Source organism: Solenopsis invicta, chromosome 1 (assembly GCF_016802725.1).
Source record: "Solenopsis invicta isolate M01_SB chromosome 1, UNIL_Sinv_3.0, whole genome shotgun sequence".
Lineage (NCBI taxonomy): Eukaryota > Metazoa > Arthropoda > Insecta > Hymenoptera > Formicidae > Solenopsis > Solenopsis invicta.
The window spans coordinates 25,199,060-25,222,109 of NC_052664.1; the positions used below are offsets into that span (position 1 = coordinate 25,199,060).

Sequence of the window (23,050 nt, forward strand, 5' to 3'; positions counted from 1 at the left end):
GCGAGGTTGAACGAAGTCGTTCGAAGGAATGCACGCATAGATACAACGCATCTCGATTGAAAATCTTACATGTTCGTACATTCGACGGCTAGTAGCGTTTCATTCGGCATTCGCAAATATTCTACTACGTAAATGTGAGGTATATTCGCGCGCGCGAAAACTTGAAGCTACACGACGAGCACATACCTGCACTTCGCGAACGAATACGACCTCTTCAAGTACGACATCGTGACTCACTGTGTATCGAAACAATCGTCCGCTGTTGCATCGGCACACTCGACACTGTATTTATGCGTAATTCGATCTGGAACACGCGAGAAGCGCAAAATTGTTACATTCGACCACTAGTGAAGGACACATAAATATGATGGCGGCGGCGATAGCGACAGTGGCGGCGACGAGCGACGGCGTCAGTGAAGTAACAGCAGCGGCAGCTAGAGTCTCTCGACCTCGACGCTCCCTGCCGAATGACGGCGGAGATGACCGAGCGGCGGCGATGCGCTACGCAGCTGCGCGGTAGCGATAACGGTACTCCAATGGCTCCAATAACCTTTACTACCGTTGCCGAGGGAAATGCTGTGGTGTTTGCATGGTGCCTAGCTTGGTTTACCTCGCGCGTGCTCGCGTGGTCAATAACCTGAAGTAACCCCTCAGCTAACAATATACAATACTGGTTGTCGGCTAGACTTGCTTGCGTCGCATCGCCTTACGAGCTCTCGTATCGTTAAATCTTACTCCGATTTTTGCTGCGTGTGTATGCGTGCATGTGCCGTATAATTGTCAGTGCATGATAATAAAAAGTATTTATTTAGAATAACGGCTTCAAATCTTAATAAAAATATACTTATTCGATACGTTATCATTCAAAATTAAAGAATTTGGAAGAGAAACGTGATGGCCCCGCGAAACGAGTTATTAACCGTTAAAAAGGTTAAGGTGTCACACTAAGGCCGTGGTTTGATTCACATTCAAAGTGCTACTATTGGCATCATTCTGTTTTTGTTGTTCATTAGGCATAAACAAGAATAGCCAATGATGAAGCCAATAGCGGTTTAAACACGAATCGGACCGCAGCCTAAATGTATCGACATGAATATGCGTTGTAATTCTATGCCAAACACAAATTCTCTGCTTTACAAATGTACATTCTCTGTTTTAAAAACTTATCGTAACTTTTTTTCGCGAATAAAGTTGAACGTCATTTTATGCTTTAACTTCGGGCGTGACGTATAAAATATCGTGCGATTGTAGTTATTGTGTTACGTCGAGGGAATCCAACAAAGTTGACAATCTAATAAATTGTACAGCCTGAGAACAAAAGATCTGGAGAGACACCAGTGGAGCAACCTTGCGGTTAGTAAAATTTGTAGATGTATGTAACAACCTAAATAACAAAACGTGAAAACTTAATCAAAAAATTATTGCACAGATTAAATTGCTTGTCAGTTGTTATTACATTACCTTGTGTTTAATGCGATGAAAATGTTTTAGTTAATTTAGTATTAATATGCTGAATTTTACTGTCGAGTAATTAATGTGGAACAATTATAGCTAATCTGTGATAAGTACATTGTCGATAAGTTGTTGGAAACTTGCCATTCTTATATTTTGGAAACTGTTTATAGCAATTTATGATCAACTACATGTCAACATTGTGTGAACATTTATAAGTTGTGATAAGTATAATGCCAACAAGTTGTTGGGAATTTGCCAGTATTATAGTTTGGAAACTGTTGCTGGCGAGAACATACTGACAAGAGGATACCTCCTTCTGTTGCTTCGCTGACAACTATGAGAATATTTGTGATCGAGAATAGTTGCTAATGTCTCATAAATAATTGGTTATCAGAAAATTTATACAAATAAATAAATAATTGCAAGTTGTCAGCAACTTGCTACAAATATTCTCATCATTTCTCGTTGTTAGTAAAGCAACCGAAGGGGGTATCCTCTTGTCAGTATGTTCTCAGCAATAGTTTCCAAAATACAATACCAGCAAGTTCCTAACAACTTATCAACATTATACTTATCACAACTTATAAATGGAAATTATTGCTCACATGATGCTGACATGTTGCTCACAGATTGTTATAAATAGTTTTCAAAATATCATAATGGCAAGTTCCCAACAACTTACAGGCAATATACTTATCACAGATTAGCTGCAATAATTGTTCCACATTTGTTCGGCAATAAAATTAGGCATATTAATATTGAATTGACTAAAACATTTTTGTCACATTAAATAAAAGGTAACAAAGTAGCAACTGACAAGCAATTTAATCTGTACAATGATTTGTTTTAGATTAAGTTTTAGATTGAGTCACGTTTTACTATCTGGATATATATGAATATGTTATTTATATATATATATATATATATATATATATATATAATATTAAACTTATTTTTATATATATAATATTAAACTTATTTTTATGTGCTGAAGTATGTTTCTGTTTAATTAGATCATTTATCCATGAATTAGAAAATAAGATTCAGAGAAATGAGAATTCTTTTTCTTAAAATAGAAACTTGTATTTAATATAAAGCTTTGTTGAAAATTTATAAAATTACATGATTATTTTCGAGAAAACTCTACATATGTGCTCAGTAATTATTTTTTAAAATAAAGATTGCTTTTTCCTGGACTGCTTTAATTTAGATTTTATATTTGTTTGTTACAGATTCATCGTAGCGTCGTTGCAGATATAACTCTATTACTGCGCATTGGTGTCGGTGAGTGATGAATAAATTTTTTTATTGAGGATACAGACTTATAACAATTGTTTTAAATATATAGCAAGTCTTTCACACATATATACGTGTGTCTATGATAAATTATTACAATGTGTTATCTCTATAAACTCTCTTACTGAGAGTTTTATATAAGGATAAAAATAATGATAAATGTGACAATATTATTATTAATATATTTTCATAAAATCGTATAATAAACAAAACTTAAAAATTTTATGTAACCATTACAAAAAGTAAAAGTAGATAAAAACAAAAGAAATAAAAATATCAGACTTTATTAACAATTTTTCAAGAGTTTAAGCTTTAAATAAGATGATTGTGAGATGATTGTCAAAAATTAATGAGTCAAGGGTTAAGAATACACGGCAAGTATTTTCCAATTTTTTTTCACATATAAAACAGTATATTTAGATGTTTAATGTATTTTACATTTGTTTCTTTTCCGTGAGATCGTTACTAATCTATTGCTTGCGTCACAACTATTACAGCAATAGTTATTATCGCTTCTATGTTTCTCCTATTGATGACTTTCTTTTATTTTTGTTCTGATTTCAAATTGTTCTATTTTGTGTGTTGTGCTACTATCTTGACAAATATTGGTACGAGGCAATATCTTTTTACCAATAATAACGCCATGTGCATAAGAATTAGTATTCAACCATTGTCGTCTTGCGTGACATACTTTTATTAAAAATATCAATATAATTTTTTTTTTCTAATAACAAAATTTCTTATTTTTTCTGGCTTAAGACTAATTTAAGGTTTGCTTAGGTAAGTGTAATTAGACTATTCAACAATATAACGTATTAATAGTCATTCATAGTCAACAATAACGCCTCGTGATTTTTGGGAAATACTTTCATATTGCAATATTACTTTTTGGGCCTAAGAAATGCTTTAGGTTTGCGATTATAGCATAGTGATATTTTTTGTTCAGTCTAACATTACGTTGATTGACATTTTAAGCAGTTGCTTTTACTCTATTCAAGAATTCCTATTTCTACACAAATGTGAGCAAAGAGAGTAAAATAATATTGTACAGAATGGTTCTTTTAACTTGTCTTAAACATCTTTGGTATTTTGAATAATAAGAAAAAATAAAAGCTACAAGAGACTTGAAGAATTTGAGGAACAAATAATACCGTAGCAATAATATGGTTGTACACATAGGTATGAAAGAAATTTCAAGAGCATTTCTTTAAATAAGTCATTTTTTTAGAAGAGACGTAAGATAATTAAAAATTAATATTTTTTAAACATATAAAATATAAAACGTTTAATAAATTATTAGTTTTTTGTTAACTTTACTTTTATATTTTTATATGTAAAATTAAAAGAATTACACAAAGAAATTTTATATAATTTTATTTAAAAAACCAAATTGTTTTTGAAATCTTGTTTATATTTTTATGCACTTGAAAATATTGCTAATTTACACATACATACACACACACACGCACATGCATAAAGTGCCCCTCAAAAGTATAAAATCATGTAGCTTTAATTTTTTTGTGTTATTCACTTAGTAATAAAGATATTTAAGATTTTATACATAAGTTAAGTGAACCTTTGAATAAGTAAGAATAACATATTTATTATAAATATGAGTATTATGTAAAAAAAAGTAAAAATGAATCCTAAATATTTGTTCAGTAGTTGCGACAAAAATATTCAATATAATTCATAATCACACAATTATCTATTAAGCAAAAAATCAATAGACCAAACACAAAAGATTCTATTATTCTATCACAACAGAACACTTGAATTATATAAACAAGAATATGACATTTAATTAATTCAATGTTCTGGTTGTTGTCTTAATAAACTTATGGGCCTTTATATAGCCAGTATATATCCACAAAAATTATAAATTTATAAAAAATTCATATTATATATAAATATTCAAGATAATTTGTGTAGGTCCATTTTCATGCAATTTTTACGCTTATTTTTTAAGTGTATAGCTTCATTTCAGCGTGCATCTATGAAGAGCAATTATTATAAATTTGACGGTAGAAAATTAAACGCGTGTACATCATAATAATTACTTACTTTCAATTGTATAACTTTCATGTATACTTTCATTTGTAATGTTTCAACATTTCACACTTTGTTGAAATGGTGTTTTTTTTTTCTCTTTAGAATGAGCTTAAGAGTTGCTGGATCTTCTGAAAATTAAACGTAAAAGTTTCTAGAATCAGAAGATTTAAAACTCAAAGCTTTACATTAATTTTCTACACTCTGAAGCTAAATAAAATTCTAAAATGATTGAGTGTCATAGAATTCAGATGAAATTAAAATGTTTTCTATCAGTAATATAATATTTAGACATTTCCCACAAATTGGATATCGCAATAATCATTATTTATGATTATTTTTTAGTGTTATACATATTCAATCATATATTTTGATAAGATAAGCAAAACAGGGAAGACAATAGAGAAACGTCTTATAAATTAGAGAAATAAAATAAGCAAATTTAATTTCTTAATTAACCTTAATTGGTATTTGCGGCTTTAGTGTGTGAATCCAGGTATTTTTTTTATTTACACCCAAAATCTGGAAATTGCGTCGTGTTTATAACAAATCTTTTTCGTAAACTTACATAATCTTATTCCTCGGATTTTGGTTTTTTCAAAACAAAAGAAAATTTATTTAATTACATTAACTTTAAGTAAAGATACATTAATTTAAATTTAATGTTTAAATTTTTGTCAGATGTGTTGAATCCGCAAATACTAGTTAAGAAAATTTTGAAACAAATATCAGTTAGGATTAATATAAGTATATAAAATATATACTTATATCAAATATTACTTACAATTCGTTTATTGTTTACTTTTTCCGCTAACTTATAAGACGTAACGAAAATCAATTTGATTATTGCTTTCTAGCAAAATCGCTGTAGAATCGAACCTAAATTTAAAAAAGTGTATTTAATTCTAGGGTAGTTCTTTGGTAGACAAATTTATTTGGTAGACACATAGTCACAGAATTTTTTGTAAAATGATTGTCAAATTTAAGAGGATCCAATATATAATACATTAAAAAAAAATTAACTGTCTAATTTTTTATTTAAATTTTTGTTCCAACTTAATTTTATTAAACGTTGATAACATGATTTGACAATTCTTTTCTATTTCATTCATTGAAATCACCATACATACAAGATTTAGATACAAAGTACGTTTATTAAAAAATTTCCAATTCTCAGCTCAAAGAATTTACGTCATTTTCAAGCCTCGATTATTGCGACATCCATCTTAAAAAAAAAAAAGGTGAATGCCAACCGTGTTTCTAAGTACTCGTATCACTGAGATAAGAGCTTAAGCGCAAATGTTTTACCAATAAAATTGTCTAATTGAAAAATTTTTTGTGAATATCTGTTCGATATCCGTATACTTATGTGTATTATATAAAATCCGTTTTAGGCGTGACATTTTTATGTATACTAGAGTAGAACATTCGTACATACGATGTAAGATAAATGTTTCAATGATCGATATGTTTCTATATCACTATTATCAATAATTTTAAATGTGTTTTTTTATAATATTTAAATTTAATTGTAATCTTTAAATACTTTAAGACATTTATAAACTCATTTTAAATATTATAAAAATTAAAGTTGATATGTTAATATTTTTAAAATGTTTAAAGAAACATTACGTGTTTGCCAAGATAACTTTTTGTATTTATTTTATAAATAATAAGCATTAAATGTGTTTTAGATTGTCTGAATATTGGTTCATTCAGATGTTTTTCATTATTTTTGAAATAATATAAAAATTTTTCGTATTTTTGTATGTTAATAATAACGTTTTATATATTTCGTATTTCAGTTAATTATATAATTAGATCGTGTATTGTGAATCCTTACAGAGATTAAACAATCTTGGCTGTTCATCACGTATTTTCAATTACTGAAACATTTGCTTTGTACGTCGTATGTACCTGTGTACGCACACATTGCATGTATACATACAGCCCAGTTTAACGAATAAGAATATGCACCTCTCTAAAGTGAGTAATAAAAATCTTTAACAACGACCCGCGTGAGATGACGTCTTCCGGTACATGCTTAGGAGAGATTTCATCACAGTTTTGAATCCCGACCTTTTGCAATCGGGGATTGTGTTGTCTCGAGATTTCGAGTGCTCTTCGACAAGCTCTATCGCGTCTATTTTTTTATTACTTATAAAATCCAAGTAAATTTATGGCGGTGAAAGAAGGACAGAGGGACAGAAAAAGAGAGGGACGGGCCTGTGAGCTAGTTTGCTTGTCGACGTACTATCGACACTTTAAGGTCGTCCGCCATCGTCAAAGCTTCTCCGCAAGCTGCGTCCCATACGTCTCTCTGCTTCGGAAAATATTCGCGCGCGCGTTCACTTGAAGGAGTTCACTATGTCCACGATGCTGACGTAGGTCCCCACCACGAGACCCAGCAGACCGAATATGATGAGAAGGAGGTTCTTGATTAAGTGGACTTTGCAAGGGCCGAAATCGCTCTCCGGCCACGCCACGCATATCTCGATAATCGCCGGAAAAGCAATACCAAGGGCGGATAGGCAGAGAGCGCCGAATAGCGAGATAAATAGGCCAAGTCTCGGAATAGCAATCGCCAGAACGACTGAAAATGATAAAAATTCTAATTATTCGAGGACCTTTCGATTTAATTTAACGCAATTTTGACGTTCGACCAGTTTTATACGGGCTTAAGTACTTGAGCATCGTGCAAGTATTTTTCACCATCGACATTTTTCATATTAATTAATATAATATTATTTAACGGCGGGATTTTTAATTTCAATTTAATTAATAACAATTAATTGAATAATTTTGTTAATTAATCGATTAGTTAAAATTTGACAATAACGCTACTTACACGTGACTAGAGTGACCACGGTCCGACAAACGTATTCCCACAAAAGCTTACGGTTTCGTATTCGATGATCCAAGTAGGTGGTCCATAAAATTTCAACGGGCACGTAGGCTTGCAGGGCGTACGTTATGAATATGGCGATGGCAAACATTATCTTAATGCTTTGCGCCATACTGCAAAATTAAAAAGGATTTTGAAAAATAGAATTTGTTCGTAATAATCGAAAACTCGATTATTCTAAATTAAATTAGATCTTGATTATATATTTACTATAGACGCAAGAAATTATTTTCTTCATATTTTGGATTGTTCATACGTTCTTTCGCAGTAAAACTTTGTATTTTAATAGATAGACTCAAGACGCTTTCATTATGCGATAGTAATTGTACAAAACTCTAAATAAAATTTTAATTATAATTATAATTTCTTTTTATAAAAAAGTTATAACTTCTTGACTTTTCTTAGTGAAATTGTTTTTTCTACTCACGTTTGTTCTTTTGGCAAATTAAAAGTAACACTTCCCGCTGCTTCGGGTCCGTACTTTATGTAACCGAAGAAACCCATGGCTATGTATAAAATAACAATCGCAGTCATCCCTATGTTCAATACACCACAGTATCCCCCGAAACTTTTCGGTGTCTTCATATTGTTCTCCAGAGCTATAATCTACATAACAGAAACAACAACGTTTTCTCTTTTAAATATCATGCGTAACGATATAAATAAGTAAAATTTTTATTTCAGTTGAATAACAGTATTTAACGACTCTTGAAAATTTAATTAATAACAATTAATTTAATAATTGTTCAAAGGTACTCCCAGATCACATTTTAATTTTATCTTTTAATGGCGTACGATTAATATTTTTCTTTAGATATTCATATTGTTCTCCAGAGCTATAATTTGCATAATAGTAATAACAACGTTTTCTCTTTTAAATATCATGCGTAACGATATAAATAAGCAAAATTTTTACTTCAGTTGAATAATAGTATTTAACGACTCTTGAAAATTTAATTAATAACAATTAATTTAATAATTTCTCAAAGAGTCCCAAGTCACATTTTAATTTTATCTTTGAATTGTACGATTAAAAATTTTCTTTAGATATTCATTATATACGAGGTAAACAAATTTAACAAAAATTAAACTTTAAGAATATTTTGGTAAATATTCGATTGATTACATATAACAATGATTATATTTACTGGGGGCCTTTGTATATTGTTCTCCATATGTCAATTTTTATTATTATATATTTAGATAGAAATACGTATATAAAATTTTTCGAGGAACACGTGGAGGGAGATTGCTAAACTGTGATCGCAACTTCCAAAAGGAATATAATCTTTTCTAGACTTACCACACCGACGGCTTCTAACGCGAACAACGTCGTTCCAAAATAGAGGGAAAAATTTCTTAATGAGCCAAACAGCTCCCTCTCGCTGATCGGCGGTAGATCGTCAAGCATGTACACTAGAATCATGGCGAGTCCGACGAACGTAATAAGGTTTGCTAGCGTGGAAAACGGCGCCAGTAACTTCAGATTTCTAATGTAGTTTATTAAAATCAGCGGTAGCAACAAAATGAGCATATGGGTCGAAATACTCAAAGGTTCCCAGTACTGGTCTGTCACCTGCGTTCGTTAACAAAATTACAATGAATACGCTGCTCGCGTCCACCAGACGTGGGGTCTGATGGTGAAAGCTCGTATTAAAATGTCGATCAGCGAAATGCTTTCACGATAGCACGTATGTATTTAGGAACGATCGATTAAGTACTCGATATTGATTTTCTTTTCTTACTACCGTCGTGTGGATTTACCTGTTTGATATTTGTTGCTACAAACACAATATAAACGCAGCAAATTCCCAATTGATATATTATCATAAACCCGTCTACGAGTCCTCTGGAAATAATAGCATTTTTAAAATTCAAAACTGCGTACTCGCGCATGTAACTCGCAAAACTGGGTCAAATAATTATACTTTTATTTTGTGTAGCAATCAATATCTTTTTTTTTTAATTTTTTTCTATGTGAACGCAGCGGCAGAACAAAGATTTAAATTTATTATTTTTAAAATACATCTATAACAATCTTATTTATTTTTGTTTGTACTAATATTTGTTCATATTAAACTCCGTTACTTTATAATTAATAATAAATCGAAAATAAGCCACAGACAAGTTAAGTCATATAGTTTAAATAACTTTTAGCTGTTTACAATAGATTTTTTTAAGAAATTCTAGAGTTGTATAATAGTAATGAAATATTTTATAATAATAATAATAATAAATTTAATATTAAACCGAGATATAAATAAAACAAGAAATAAAGAAACTGCCATTTCTTGATAAAAGTAGATCTTGACGTTCAATAATATTTTCATATCAATTATTAAATGTTTTTCAATTTTATAGAAATATACCGATATGGTTTGTCGCACTTGAAACGCAATTATGAATTAAAGCTGAAAATAATACCTGTAAAACTGACTGAAGTGATATTCGAAATAAATTCTTTGCGTTTTTTTTTTATGTTTATTGCATCGTTATTAAAATTTGACGATCAAATTAATTTCAGATATGATTTCAAATTCAAAAAACTATATCGGTACGCAGTTTTTAGAACTGGAAAATATGTTTAATAACTGATATGAAAATATTATTAAGCATCAAGATCCGCTTTGATCAAAAAATGGCATTTCCTCTTATTTCTTATGTTAAACATTTTATTTTATTAATATAAATTGTTTTACAATTATGTGTATTTGCTTTTGAATAAAATATATATTTATTTGTTCAGCACACATCGTAATAAACAGAGAGTTTGATGTATTTTATATATATTTGTATAAAATATGCAAATAAAAATTTTATATCTTTATCAAAAGATTGCTAAAATAGTCGAATGCGATAGATATGCGACCATTCTATCTACTAATGAGCAGTTAGAATTGTCAACTATAGACAAATAATGGAAGGTACTTACGGTGCATAGGGCGAAAACCATTTCACACTTCGTGGGCCTTTCTCCAGAGCAAATTTCATGCTGTCCGGATAGCTCAGCATAGGAACTCTTAACCGTTTACACAATTTGTACTGCGCCTTTACGAGTATGTGCAAGCAGTACGTGCACAATATGCCTATGATGATTGTAGCTATGACGCCGACCAATAGACCGCTATTGTAAAATGCATTTGGCATCGCTAAAATTCCCGTGCCTAGACTGCCCTTTAGCAAGTGAACCAGTGTTTCGAAATTTCTGAAAAATGAAGTTATTTTAGTAATCAAATAATAACAATAATAATAATAATGGATTCTCAAAAATTCAAACAAATTAAAGAGATAAATTTGGAGTCGGCTCTGTAATAAGTGCTCTATTCAAATTAATTTATGGAATATGATTCTTTAATTCATAAACGTTTTGTCTCAAGTATCACTAGTATAAGATTTATTGAATTAGTTCTTAAACGCGGTTCCATAACTAATAATAATAAACCATAATGAATAAGTTAATATAATATTCAGTAAAATCCCACAGTCAAATACAAAATAAAGAATATAAAACCACAAATAAATATTCAACCTCTACATTCGATGTAAAATATCATTTTACAATACGATAAATATTGATTTGTGGCTTTACATTTTTAATTTTACGTATTTGACTGTGGTCGCACTGAATATTGTATTAATTGACTATTTATCTATTATGTTATTCATTATGAAATCATTACTTTTTTAATCTCTCACTTTAATTCACGACGCTACAATTTAATATTGTACCAAGATTTCTCTTATGGTTTTATTGCGTTATAAAATAACTTTGACGTCCCTTTGAATACACACAGCCTTCTATTTCATCCCAGCCTTGCAACTGTGTAAACATTCTTTTTATAAAGATTGCGTCGGGACTGACTTCTGAGGAGTATGTTTAAGAATTAATCCTATAATTATTACAAGATAATGATGAAAACTTGAAACGTTTATTATGTGAATTAAAGAATCATCTTCCTAAAATTATTTGAATTATTTATTATAATGCCGACTCCCAATTGCCCAGTTATCTCCTCAAATTGTTTAAGACATTTCAAATTAATACAATTGTTACAGAAAATTTCCGAGAGAAGAATAACGAGTGTACACTCAATTATTTACCTCTTATAAATATTTACATTTGAAGCTGACTTTTCAGTCAAGTTTAAAAAAATGTTTGGAATTAATTGTCTTAATAATTAATAACAAATTAATATCTTAATAATTTATTTTTAGATTAACAAAACCGTTAAAAATTTTCTAAAGAAATGGCGCATGTACGTCAGATCTTACATCCTCTTATAATATTTACATTCGAAGTTGACCTTTCGCTCAACAAAATTTCGAAGGATGCGCGGAATTGATCATCTTAGCAATCAATAGTGAATTAACAATTCGAACGAATAACAATTTAATAACGAGTATTGTGTTTCACGTACTTAGTTAATTCTTAGGCGCATTTATATTTTAATCTAATCTCTCGAAATATTAACAATTGTAAAAATGGATGTCATATATCCTTAATGAATGTCATAATCCATTATTTTATACTTACGAAGTTGGATTTGGTCTGTTCCGATGCTTATGCGGATCATAATTATCCTCCGTATCTTCACTTGGAGACAATATATTTTCACCATTTTTTACCCCATCAACGCACTCAGAATTTACACCGTCCGTAATGACGTCCCTATGTACAAATTTTCAGATGACATCAGTGTAACAGAAATGATTGGCGAAAAGTTAAACTACTTTTTTTGTAAATTAACATGCTCTCTCTTATCTCACTATACATCTATTATATGTCTGTATATTTATATGCATGCAGAAACAATTTCAACTATCATATTTATTCAGTATATTCAATATTATTCAATCATACTTATGAAGACTTTGGAAGCCAATCGGTTGCATTCGCAAACATTCTTTCTCTGAGTTTTCCATGGTCACACAAATTTCTTCTTACTCGTTTGTTTGTGTCGCTAAAACATTTTAATACAATTTATTTCCATTGCTTTATACATATATTTATACTATATTTATGCTATATATAAAATTTTGCAAAATAATCATTAATTTTGCCGTTACTATCCTAATGTTAACACGTAAAAGTGATGTATTCTAATTTCCAATGTTAATCAAATTACGTATTACAATTCATTTACATGATGCGGAATGTTTATTAATTTATTCAATTCTTTTTGAGGAAAATCAATAAAGTGCCTGTTGATCATATTCTGCTTTAATAGATATTTAGATAGATTACTTTGTTTTAATTAAAATTAATATAAAATAATAATTATTACGTAAGTTACATAATGTAAAAATTGCCTTTAATATCGACTTAATTTATCTGACTCATAACTGATTAAAACAGAAGTCACACAATGATGTGAGAATCGACCTACATTGCGGAACGGTCCGAAACATTAAAACCTCTAATCAATTGGCACAAATGTAGAGCAATGCAGTAAAGGAAAAAAATGTCAATTTACTATTGCGAATCCGTTATAGGCGCACGCGGGTTTAGAACATTCTTTACGAATTGATTGCTCTTAATTATTGCATTGAGGTCAAATGCAGCTTCAAGTTAACTTACTGAAGGTTGCACTCGGGTATCCTCGCACTTCGCTATTTACGCCTTTGACCGTTTTGCATCGTTGAACTGGACGATTGATCTCGAATACGCGCGGGGACAAAGTCTATTCTCGTAAAATGTAAATCCGCGTTTAGCGGCGAACGGTGGTGCACCTCTTCGCGTTTAAAAATAGATAAACGCATCTCGAATTATTACGGAAACTGTTATGAAGTAATTGTAATTTGCTTAATATGTAAAATCAATTAATTCGTCGGATTATACGAGAGCAATGTGCTGTATTATGGGGAGAGCAATGTATGTATTATGCATTATGGAGTCTCGACGTGCAAATTACTCAATAACATAATAACACGCTATCTAATTTTATACAAGAGGAAACGTTTTCTGTTATAAGGTCATGGTCGCGATAGAAATATCAGCGAACAAGGAAATCATTATCTAATTTCGAGGAAATTGCATCCAAGGCGATGTATTCCGTTTACAAATTCCACTGTTAAGTCTTGTAATTACAATGCTATTTAAATGAGCGCGCTGTTTGGACCAAATTCAAATACTAGCGATACCGATATACTTATATTTAATTAATTAATAACGTTGCATTGTTAATACGTTTAAAATGACGAATAAAGTTAATGTTTTTAGATTGATGTCCGTTATCTGATAGGCTCATGTTCGGGGTTTACATTATCTAATTAAATATTTCTTATTATCCGCAAAGATTGACCAAATCCACACTGTTAAAAATGTCATGAAATTTAATGTATTTTTAAGTTACACATTAAATTTAATATATCAATAAGTGAAAATCTTGTGCATGAAATTAGTGCACTTTTAGTGCACTTTTTTTGACAACATTAAATTTACATTAAAATAATGTTTTTTAATGTACCTGCTAGAAATTTGCTTCCGTTACATTTCATTAAATTCTGCCGCCGATTTTTAACAGTGCATATCTCAACTTGATTACTTGCTGCTTCGAAAATCGCAAGACGACTCACCAATTACAGTCCCAATCAACTTTCAGCAATCGCTGGCATAGATTGTTATTTCCTCCGTTTACAGTATTTTATACCTATAATGAAAATAAGAAAAACGCCTTAAATGATATATTAAAAATACATAATACTAATTCTTAAAGACGTAACACAACTTAGTTATATTAGTTAACAGTCTAGTAACTGTAAAAATTTTTTTATAAATACTTTTTAAAATACCGGCACACAATTAAAAGTATACCATATGCTTTTTTAAAAATAACTTTAAAGTGCAGAGAATGTGTAATAAAGGGAAGCCTCTTGGGAAGTGAAGCATTAACAATGATGTTGCTTGTAAACTTAGATCTTTGATATAATTAAAAAAATAATGTAATTAAAAAAATAATGTAATGACACGATAATGAATCTATTAATAATAATAAAAAAGTAATAGTGAAGTAGTATAAAAAAGGAACAAAAAACGCATATAAAGTAATACATGATACGAGTTATTCGATTTATTAACACGGAAGAATATTCTAAACGTACATTGAATATACACGAGTTAGCAGTTTAAGTATTACAATCAGGCCTCCTAATTCTTACTTCCTCAGCGTACAAGGGGGAGCTATGTAGTTTCACGCTTCGGACAATATGACTGGAATATACCTTGTCGATCTACTAATTTTAGGCTGTCGGAAGAGAGCCCCCTCTGCCAAAACTATCTTAACAAGTGTCATGCTATTTCGAAAGCATGAGAAATGGGGACGCAGACATACGAATCTCGCGACGGTATAATAGGAAAGGAAATTCGTTTTGCATATTTATGTTATTATAGTTGGACGCTGCTGCGAAAATTTTTTTGAATTGTTAGTAAAAAAATTGATTAGTCACATTAGGTGAAATAAATTGATTGTCAAGATCGAAAATATATTATGCAACAATTAATGTATAATAAATTGTATAATTAACATATAATAATGCGATATTAACTACATTTATTTGCTCTAAATAATCTCTGATAAAAAGTTTCTTACTTTCAATGAAAATGTACAAAAAATAAACTGGAGAGGAACACAAAGAGAGACTTAAGAATTCAGAATACTGTTATGCTTAATAAGTTTGACACAAAAATCGTATACAGTGTTTGCAATGTTAATAATGATTCAGCTTAAAATAATGCTTGTATGATTTGAATATGGTTAACTGCATTGAGAGCCCGCAGACAGTAGTTTTCAGTCCGTTTAATCTCATTCAATCTGTTGAATTCTGTATTGCTGACGCGCACCGTTAAATTTAGCCGACGCAAGTTGAATAAAAAAGTCGATAAATATACTACGTGTACGAGATTAATTATTAAGATGCAAGTGAACCGGCTAATTGTAACAAATATTCTCTGACGCGTTACGTTGTTCACTTTACGAACTTTAACATTTTAAGAAATATTTTTCCTCGAACAAAAGAATAAAAATAAGTGTAGAAAAAAAAATTGTAATGTTATACAAGATAATACGTCAAAATATTTGATTGATATGAGATTGAAATAGGATGACTTTGTTATCATTTATATTATTTTAGATAAAAATACTGTTTGCAAAATTGTTTCAGAAGAAAGTATAGCTTGTAACATACTTTCTTTGAAATAACAAATGCGCAAAATACATGACATAAATGCAATGTAATCGTTAAATGATGACAAAGTCTTTTTGCACAATTAGAAAACTTGTCACTGCCATTTGTCGGCTTAGCGGATCGCTAATGTAACGCGATATCAATTGAATCGGATAAAGGGTTCAACTATTGCGTAACAGTTCTTTCATCGAGCTTAATAGCGATCATTTCATTGCTTATAACGTTAAAGTAGGGGTTCTATTCATTAGAACTTTAGAACAAACGTGCTCTGGCTCAGTGACAGTCTTGAAGGATGGGAATCGGTTTTGCTGTTATTAATAATTGAATTTAATTCAGGTAGCATACAGTAAAATCACTTAATTTGCATATTCAGTTTTAGAAAACTATCATACAAGTACCAGTCAACTATTATTCATAGAAGAAAGTAAATAAATGTCAAAACTAAGACGTTTTTATTTCTCTTCGAGCAAATTAATTAAAGACGAAACGAAAAATTAATTCTACCATAAATTGCTGATAAGAGTCAACATATTTTTATCTTACATTTTCAATTTTTAAGAGTACTTGGTAATTGTTTCGTGATTTTATATTGAACAAGTATTTTATATAAATTAATATAAAAAAACTGATTATATAAATCTACATTCAATAAATTATGGAATGATTATCTTCAAATATTCAAGTATCAGAAATACATTATATTGGGAAAATAATTCTGGATTATTGTAACATTATTGATAATTAAAGCGAATCACACACGTTTATTTAAATAAATTTGTCAAATACACTTGTGTAAGTTAACGTATGCATATTTGCGATAATTTTGCAGTTTCAGTACATCTAGATATTCCGATTTGCACGCTTACAACATGCATGTGCAGTTTAAAAATAATTATGTAAAACATACACCAAAAAATTGCTCTTTAATTGAACAAAAATTTAAAATGCAAATAAAAAAAAGAGTGAGAAGCAATCATTTTATACGATATTAAAAAAAAATAAGTATAGAGTTATATAACTGTGTAAAAATTTATGACTTCTGTGTAATAACATTATTACTATTAATTAATTAAATCGAGCAAATATAGATATAAAAGGTGCAATTAATGAGCAATTCTTTGATATATTTTTCAACTTAATTGCTTTTATTGTAAGGTTATTTTCCGTTATCTGAATCGAGAGCTTGCCATGCCGCTACACACGCTGTCCGATTCACTTGAGCAGCTTGGCGCAAATAGATATGATTTTTTATATTTGTTCCAATTGTTCACGAAAGTCAAAATAACTGTATAATTTATTTACATATCCTAATAAACTTGCACTTGCGTGCTTGCGCATGAATATTTGACAAGCACTTGAATGCTTGTGGCCGGCTATGCTTGCGCAAGTTAAAATAACAGTGCGGTTCTGTTATCCACATGTTTCAATAAATTTGCTCCGGCATGCACACTTGACAAGTTTATTTATATGGCCGGCTAAGGATAATTGAAAGAATGGTAGAGTTAGTTAATCCTTCTATCGCTCGATGCAAAACGTCTCTGCAAAAATCTATGGTTCACTTAAAAAAAATTTTGGTAAAAATAATCATTCCAATTGTTCTAAAAGATACCTGGGATAATAACTTTCTGGCATAGTACCTCGACTATAATAGCTTTCTGCGAAAGATTGAGTGTTACTGAAAGAGGATCTAACGCGTCATCACTTGTTTGGCCAATTGTTGGATGCATTATCATTGATAATAGGGATCGTTGTGACGTAGGAATTGTAATAGATATTATAGTTGAGTAAAGTATAACTACTATCAACAAGTACGTGACTAGAGCTAAAAATCGATTAATTACGGCGATATTTTTGTGGAAACACCTTAACGAAGAGAAGATAAGAAGAACGAACAAGTAGTAAACTTTATTTCGCGATCAGGAAATTGTAAAGAGACGCGGACTGTCATAAAAGAAAAAAAATCTTTAATCGATGTCCGATTCGGCATAGACAGGAAGCAACTGAGGGATTTGACTTACCGGATTAAATGCATCCGTAAACGCGACTACAACCCTCGAATGTAATCCGACTCTGAAGAAGGAAGCAACTGCCACAACAGGCGCTAATGCGTCAGCCGCTGACCGAGGTTGTCTCGCGACTGACCCTCACCACTTCAATTTCTGGCCGTGGTGGTACGCATTCAGCATAGCTTATCACATGATGCGGTCAGTTAAAACGGCATCCCGTAAGTGCACGCGGACGGAGATTTAGACACCGAGATTTTCGTGTCCATGCCGTGTACGTACCATCTCGATCCGAGGAAAAAGACGTGAGAATCGCCATTGAATTTTGCTGATCAACTTTGCGCGATTTAAATTTTGTCACTGAGATTAACAGTTTGTTAATAGGAGCTTATTATTTTATTACGATTTAATAGAAATAAAATCTTCGGTAAGAGTGCAAGATCTTTTCTCATAGAAAATAGAGCTAATGATTATACTTTTATTACTGTATGATCAGATATTACGTTAAAATAGCATTTAAAAATGATATTTTTATGATTTTATGATTCAAAATTCCAAATTTGAAATTTAATTTTAAAACATTCAAACTCAATTTTTTTTTTGCAAAATCTTGTTTTTCGAGTTACGTCGTTGTTGCAGCAAATGAGCGATATGTCAGCGACGCGCACGAGATGTGAAGATTTATGCGACTGGTGCACGTGGTAGTCTAAAGTGCAATAATAGCGACTATAATTCCGAAAGGCATAGACTCTATTAAGAGAAAAACAAATAGAACAACTTAAACAAAACAGATAGCGAGTTGAAATAAAGAAACATGATTTACTCCTATGATATATCTCCCATGATTTACTATATCTCAGATAACTTTAGATACATAAACAGAAAATAAACAAATTGGATTGAGTAATAAAAGCACATAAAGATCCGCTTCCTGTCGACTAAATACAAATGCCAGATTTCTTGTAAAGATTGTAGCGCATCTTATGTGGGACAGATTAGATCGCTAAAAGCAAGAGTTGCGGAATATCGCAACCATATTAACTACTAATCAGTCATTACGAACTGGATAAGTCGTAATCATGAGTTTGACTGGAATAATGTTAAACTATTGGTCAATGAACGTGTCTTAGGAAAACATTTTATTCGAAATGCTCTATAAGATTACAAAACAACGTCTTGGACTGGCAATCGTATATAGAATTTCTTCATCATGTGTGTATATGGTTACTTATAATTCACCAAGAAGAGCAGAAAAGTCAAAATGTGTTAATTTGATTCTTACACTGAGAAAAAATAATTGTCAACTTGACTAAAATTTTCAACTTAATTAAATTTCTTCAATTCTAGCATTTATGTATTTAAGTTAAATATATAAATAGCTTTTATATATTCAACTTTTATATACATATGTAACATGTTTAACTTAAAGTTCAAGTATTTTATGTGTTTAAGTTAAATACATAAATAGTTGAGCTGAAGAAATGTAATCATCATCATTGAAAAATTTAGTCAAATTAGCAACTTTTTTCTCAGTGTATTGACCAAATTATGATAAAAAAAAATGACGTAAAGAACAATAAGAAGTCAAATTGACATTATTTTACTTTTCTGTTCTTCTTGGATATAAACACTTTTACGTAGACACGTTGTTTGTCATCGTTACTAGTTCGTTCCTGTTTATTTCATGTATGTTATTATTTATTTCTTTACAATCTATTAATTTTAACCCTCAGACTGGCCAAGCTGTCACTTTGCAGACACACGTCTAGAGACATAACTGTTTTATTTTAATCTTTACTACCGACCGACGCACGACGCATTATATCAATTTATGCGGATCTTTTGCGTTTAACTTGCGAAGTGTCTAATTAATGTTTTCGAAATTTGTCTGAAATATTAGTTACACTTATGCTTAACTTTATTTTTTGCAAAATTTTTTTTACGTAGCGTTTCCGTCAAAAAAGATAAAAAGGGAAATAATTAAAGTCGAGATAGTTTTTGATGAAATCGCTCTTATCATTAGATAAGAGATGTTATGATAGATGCTTATTCAAATTGTCTGTTGTCGCTCTGCGCTCGGCAGAATAAAATCAATGTTTTAAATGGTTTTAGTCATCGAGTAAATCGATAAGACATCGCTTTATATCTGTATGCTTTAATTCCTATTTCCACGTCAATATTTATGGTTTAAGAGAGCTCGAGTTGTTATATAAGTGTCCCGTGACGAGAAAACATGGTCCCCCGATCGCCAAGATATTTGTGTAATCCGCTAATGTTCGGAAAGGTTACGACGAAATTCTTAGCATATGTCGAGCGACGAGAAAGAATCGGGCGGTAAAATTAGAGTTCGAGAACCGTCAGCGCTGACAGGTTACTGAGGTATAACGCTCTTTGTGAAGTACACAGTGCAGTGGAGGGGAACAAAATAGAATTTGTGTAAACACTAGTTTTGATTTTTTATTATGTTTATTTATTTAGATATTTTATATTTCTTTAAGGGAGGGGAGAGATTGTAACCCAAGAAGCAAATAATGTTCTTGAAAATATTTATAAAACCTTTGGAAACCATTTTTAAAAATATTAAAAATAATGGGCCAAGTCCTCTTTTTTTTTTATTAAAGAAAACATATACTTATTTTAACGAAAGTGGTAATTTTTAATGTTTGGAAAATGTTTAGACATTCTAGCAACCAAGTTAAACATCCGATACAATTTTTTAAATGATTTATTAATTATTTTCACGATTATTTTTATAATTATTCATATCATAATTTTATTATATTGGTAATTATTTTTACAGAATATATTTCAGGAAAATTGTTTTGCGTATTTAATTATTATTATTATTAAACAATTATTGAGTGCGTCTCGAAGGTAATAAATCCATAATTATTATTCATTATTTCATTATACACGCGCGAGAAACAAAGTTTCAACACTTGAAAACAATGTATTCTTTAATATCAAATACAAGTTTTAAAATATTTTTAAAACATTTATTTGATAAAGAGGTTTTACCTCCATTATGTTTAACGTTTTTAAAAATGTTATTAAATAGTAACATTTTTGGTTATTTGACAAGTTATGTAAGGTGCTTCATCATGTCGCACATGTTATAAAATCATGTGCACTAACGGGGTTGATTGTCAGATTAATGGAGTCATTAAAGAGATTTAATTAGTAAGCGATTTGTAAGTTCAATGTTGTTTTGCTAACAAGATGATTGAGATATATAACGATTGTAAACCCCTACCAACCGATCGTTATTTATAGAGCTATATACTTTGGTCTATAAGCTCTGATCCATTAGTACATTAAATCAAGAGATGTTTGTGAAGATCATAGAGGTAATGAAAAATACTTGATAATACTTATTCTCGAGCTTTATTCAGAAGAATTCGATTTTTTTTATAAAGTATATTATTAACAAATTAACAAAGCTCTTCTCTCGTACTGTCATTATAAGATTCTAGATATTGAAACAATATTTTAATTAATATTTGAAACCTTATTTTCTAAAGCAAAGAGTTTTAAAAGGAACAAAAGGAAACCATTTAGTGATCTCGTTACCCCCTGTTTACAATATCTAATTTCTGAGCTCTTAATCTTCTACTGTATATCTTGAGTTAGAGTTTTAAAAACTCCGTGCTGTTATTGACATTCGTAGGATTCAACAGTTTTAAATCGGAAGAGTCTGCAGTAAATTTGCATTTTGAAACAAAGAACTTGAAACTTTCAATTCCCGTTAGGGAAAAGCATCGAGCAGGTGCGATTATGTAATTCTGGCGCATCGTTACTGATGCATTGTCCCGTAACGTTTTTGATCTAAATTTTTTTTCCCGCGCGTGTACAATGAAATTATGGATATTAATTATGGATTTATTACCCTCGAGATATACTCGATAATTGTTTAATAATAATAATAATTAAATACGCGAAACAATTTTCCTAAAATATATTCTATGAAAAATACGAATATAATTATGAAAATAATTGTGAAAATAATTAATGAATCATTTAAAAAATTGTATCGGATGTTTACCTTGGTTGCTAGAATGTCAAAACTTTTTGCAGTATTGCTCGTCAGTATTCTTCATAATTATTTTAACAGTTCAACAAAGTCATCTTTTGGATCTGTTGGAACTAAATTTTTAAATACTTCAGTAAAACCGTAAAAGTATTTTTAAATACTTCAGATTTTTTTCTATCTGGTAAACAATTAAATGTAAATTTTTGAATAGATCTATGCGATGGAAGCTGACAAAAATTTCTTCAGGGATGCAAATACATAAATACTTCGTTACAAAAGCACATCTTTGTTACCGCGCTATCGGAAAGAGTGCATTAAATAAAAAAGAAAGAAGGTAGACGTTACTTTGGACATTATCACAAGTTTCTTTTTGAAATGAGCTTATATTATCTTACTTACATTATCTGACCTAAAAATTCGTACGGAAAATATTACACAGAAATATGCATATAGAAATCGAAAAAATGAGAACAATGTAGTCTAGAGAGGGAGAGAGAGAGAGAGAGAGACAGAATGATTCCATCGTTATTGGGCTACTATACTAGCTACAGTCGATACTGCTAAATCTAAATATATCGAAGGGATGGTAACGGTGCGCCAGTGAAAACCGCAACCCCGTGCAACTTACGTTCGAGCCCATTCGTCCGTCGCTCAGCACGCACGAGGGTGACACTATCCCACGAGGTACGGCGCGTAAACTAAAGCTACGACCGGGAAATGAGAGGACGCGAGGTGAAATTCTCGTGCGTGCGAGTGTGCACCCTCTTGGCAGCAACCCCCGACGTGGGCTGCTCATTCGGGTTGCGAGGGGCTGCGGACGCGTGCTCTGGACACGGAGAAAATGTGCCGCGCGCGGCTCGCGGCACCCACGGCGCCTTCCGCGAGAATTAAGGACGGTCTCCCTTTAGGTCACGCCGGGGAGGGTGACTAGTCTCGCGATCCATACGACGATGGAAGTCCAGCGACGTCTAGCGTCGGATGAAGCGAATGGTTCACCAGGGAACTGCGCATGTGTGCCGAGTATTCGGCTTGATCAAGGTGAACTTATTGAAAGTAAAAGTTGTGCATCAAGCGCGCAATATCGGAGTAACTCAATTGCCCGGAAAGCTGAAACATTGAAATATTTAA

At 31.1% G+C, this 23,050-nt stretch overlaps 1 protein-coding gene and 1 long non-coding RNA gene across 7 annotated transcripts; one reads left to right on the top strand and one right to left on the bottom strand.

Annotated features, from left to right (window-relative positions):
• Positions 1-381: 381 nt before the first annotated feature.
• Positions 382-3,845, top strand: LOC120357515. Its single transcript, XR_005574506.1, has 2 exons — positions 382-1,353; positions 2,688-3,845. It is a non-coding gene; the product is annotated as an uncharacterized LOC120357515 (long non-coding RNA).
• A 1,009-nt stretch (positions 3,846-4,854) lies between these two features.
• Positions 4,855-22,963, bottom strand: LOC105202042 (proton-coupled amino acid transporter-like protein CG1139). 6 transcript variants are annotated; one of them, XM_039447972.1, is made up of 11 exons: positions 17,908-18,055; positions 14,282-14,355; positions 13,284-13,386; positions 12,567-12,666; positions 12,240-12,374; positions 10,638-10,910; positions 9,470-9,554; positions 9,009-9,281; positions 8,133-8,311; positions 7,649-7,818; positions 4,855-7,393 (listed from the first exon to the last, which is right to left on the bottom strand). In XM_039447972.1, exons 4-11 carry the CDS (start codon positions 12,626-12,628, stop codon positions 7,149-7,151), a joined length of 1,422 nt encoding a protein of 473 aa, XP_039303906.1. In that variant the 5' UTR covers positions 12,629-12,666; positions 13,284-13,386; positions 14,282-14,355; positions 17,908-18,055; the 3' UTR covers positions 4,855-7,148. The 6 variants fall into 6 exon arrangements, with proteins under 6 accessions (XP_039303906.1, XP_011168706.2, XP_011168705.2 ...); XM_011170404.3 differs by having other exon boundaries at positions 13,284-13,437; XM_011170403.3 differs by having other exon boundaries at positions 13,284-13,483.
• Between the last annotated feature and the right edge of the window lie 87 nt (positions 22,964-23,050).

Coding starts and splice junctions, on each gene's coding strand:
- LOC105202042 (XM_011170401.3), bottom strand. CDS start 12,628: ATGGAAAACTCAGAGAAAGAATGTTTGCGAATGCAACCGATTGGCTTC. Junction 12,375..12,566: donor GGCTTCCAAAGTCTTCATAA/GTATGATTGAAT, acceptor ATTTGTACATAG/GGACGTCATTACGGACGGTG. Junction 9,282..9,469: donor TAGCAACAAATATCAAACAG/GTAAATCCACAC, acceptor TAACGAACGCAG/GTGACAGACCAGTACTGGGA.